We start from the raw sequence: 2,474 nt of genomic DNA on the forward strand, positions 1-2,474 counted from the left end.
AAAAAAAAAAAAAAAGTAAATGTAATTATTATACAAATATTGAAATCCTTGGAATCAGCGTACAACATTTTTCCAAGGGGCCACCAGTTACCAGTGGAAACGGAAATGGTGACCAGTATTAGTTTTGAACATGTTGAAGGTAAACGGCAGTTTGTTATCTTCCTGCTTTCAAACAGGAGCGAAGACACGAAACACAGAGGAGCTGAGGATTGTGCTGGTGGGGAAGACTGGATCTGGGAAGAGCGCCTCAGGAAACACCATTCTTGGCTGTGACACCTTTGAATCAGTGATGAGCCCCAAGTCTATTACTAATGAGTGCTTCAAGGCCAGAGCATCGGTGGACAGACAAGACGTCGTGGTGATCGACACTCCAGGCCTGTTCGACACCAGGCATGCAGTGAGCAAAACATGTAGAAACATCAGCCAGTGCATCTCTTACGCTTCTCCAGGACCCCACGTCTTCCTGATCGTCATCGGACTGGGCAGGTACACGGAGGAAGAGATGCAGACAGTGCAGCAGATTCAGGAGCTGTTTGGCCAGGCTGCTGACAGATACAGCATGGTCCTGTTCACTCGAGGCGACAATCTCAAAGGCACCCCTATCGAGCAGTTCATCGGAGACTCACCGGAACTGCAGGAGCTCGTGGCCAGATGCCACGGCCAGTACCACTTCTTTAACAACAACCTGAAGACTGGCCCTCAGGTCCCCGAGCTGCTTCAGAAGATCAGAAATCTAGTGAGGAATAATGGAGGAAGCCACTACACCAACGAGATGTTCCAGGAAGCAGAAAGAGCAATCAATGAGGAGAAACAGCGCATCCTGGTTGAGAAGGAGGCAGAGATGCGCATCGAAAGGGAGCAACTGAGGAGCGACCTGCAAGCAGAACATGAAGAACAGCTCAGGAATCTCAAGAAACATTATGAGGCTGAAAGGATGGAGGACAGGAAAGTGAGAGAGCAGGAAAGTCAGGCAATGCAGGCCAGATTGAATGAACTGACAAGGGAGGGTGAGAGGTTTATCAATGCAAAGGTGGAGATGGAGATGGAGAGGCAAAGGGAGAAGCAAAATATGGAGCTGGTGCTGGCGAGGGACAGTCGGGACAGGGAGCAGATGCAGGAGCAGATGCAGAATATGTTTATGGCGTTAAGCATGCAGAACAATCAGACCTTGATGGCGATGCAGAATCAACAGCAGCAGCAGCAATTGGAGATAGAAAGGCAGAAAATGGAGCTGCAGCACAGAGATGATGCAGCGAGGATGGAGAGAGAGCTCGATGGAGCTGGATGGGAAGCAGAATATGATGAACAGTTCATAAATAATGAATATTACGAGGTTGAAGGGATGGAGGACAGGAGAGCGAGAGAACAAGAAGAACAGGCAATGCAGTCCAGGTTGAATAAACTGACATGGGAGGGTGTAAGGTTAAACAATGCAAGGATAAAGATGGAGGTGCAGACGCGCAGGAAGAAGAAAGATATGAAGCTGGTGCTGGCGAGGGACAGATGGGACAGGGAGCAGATGCAGAATACGTTTATGATGTCAAGCATGCAGAACAATCCAACCTTAATGGCGATGCAGAATCAACAGCAGCAGCAGCAACTGGAGATAGAAAGGCAGAGAATGGAGCTGCAGCAGAAAAATGAGGCAGCGAGGAGGGAGAGGGAGCTCGACAGAGTTCGGTGGGAAGCAGAAAAGGCTGAATTATTAAGGAAATGATTTATAAGCAAGCTAAAGGCCAAGGAGTAAGCTTTGGAGGAGAGGCATGAAGGAGAAGCCAGAGAAAAAGCTGAAGATAGAAATCCAGTAATGGCTTTAGTCGATGGTGCAGTTGGACTATGCAAGAAGGGCTTCAACTTCATTAAGGGCGTACTTAGCTAGTTTTGACAAAGATTTCAGGGCCGATGAAGATGACAATAGTTAGAGCACCTGCATGTGTGTCCTCACCATTATTTTAGAAAATGGCCATGATGTTCACTTGCCTGAATTTTATTTTCTGTCACCCAATCATGTTGTATTTGTTGTGTTGTCAATGCACTTTACTTAAATATAGTGATTTTTGTTTTTAATCAAAGGCAACATTAAACTGTAACACTTACTAAATTCCAAATCAGATTTCTATGTTAGTCATTGTAAAACCACACAGATCCACACAGCATGCACAAGGAGATGTAAAATGTCCATCAAGAGATCCAAAACAACCACAAATATATAAAATAACCACAAAAACATTCCCAAAGAAATCCACCAAGAGACACAAGACAACCAGAAAGACATGCAGAAAGACCAAAAATATGACACAAAATTAACAAAAGACACATAAAAACACTACAAAGAGACACAAAGTGGCCGCTAAGACAGAAAAGACACAAATCAACGTTTGTACGAAGAAGTTAAAATGTTCGCAGGAGTGATCATTTTGACTGGTGACCCAGACTCAGAGCAGAAAAACAACTTCTTCAATAAATAAATGTGA

The 2,474-nt window shown here is 45.1% G+C and overlaps 1 protein-coding gene across 1 annotated transcript in view; it reads left to right on the forward strand.

Moving 5' to 3' along the window:
* LOC103366085 (uncharacterized) overlaps positions 1-2,474 on the forward strand; it is a 27,739-nt gene that overhangs the window by 12,140 nt on the left and 13,125 nt on the right. Inside the window, 1 exon segment of the mRNA XM_008293714.1 lies at positions 177-1,675. Within this exon segment, the coding sequence (XP_008291936.1) occupies positions 177-1,675 (1,499 nt within the window).

This window comes from Stegastes partitus, unplaced genomic scaffold (genome assembly GCF_000690725.1).
Source record: "Stegastes partitus isolate 25-593 unplaced genomic scaffold, Stegastes_partitus-1.0.2 Scaffold904, whole genome shotgun sequence".
Classification (NCBI taxonomy): Eukaryota; Metazoa; Chordata; class Actinopteri; family Pomacentridae; genus Stegastes; species Stegastes partitus.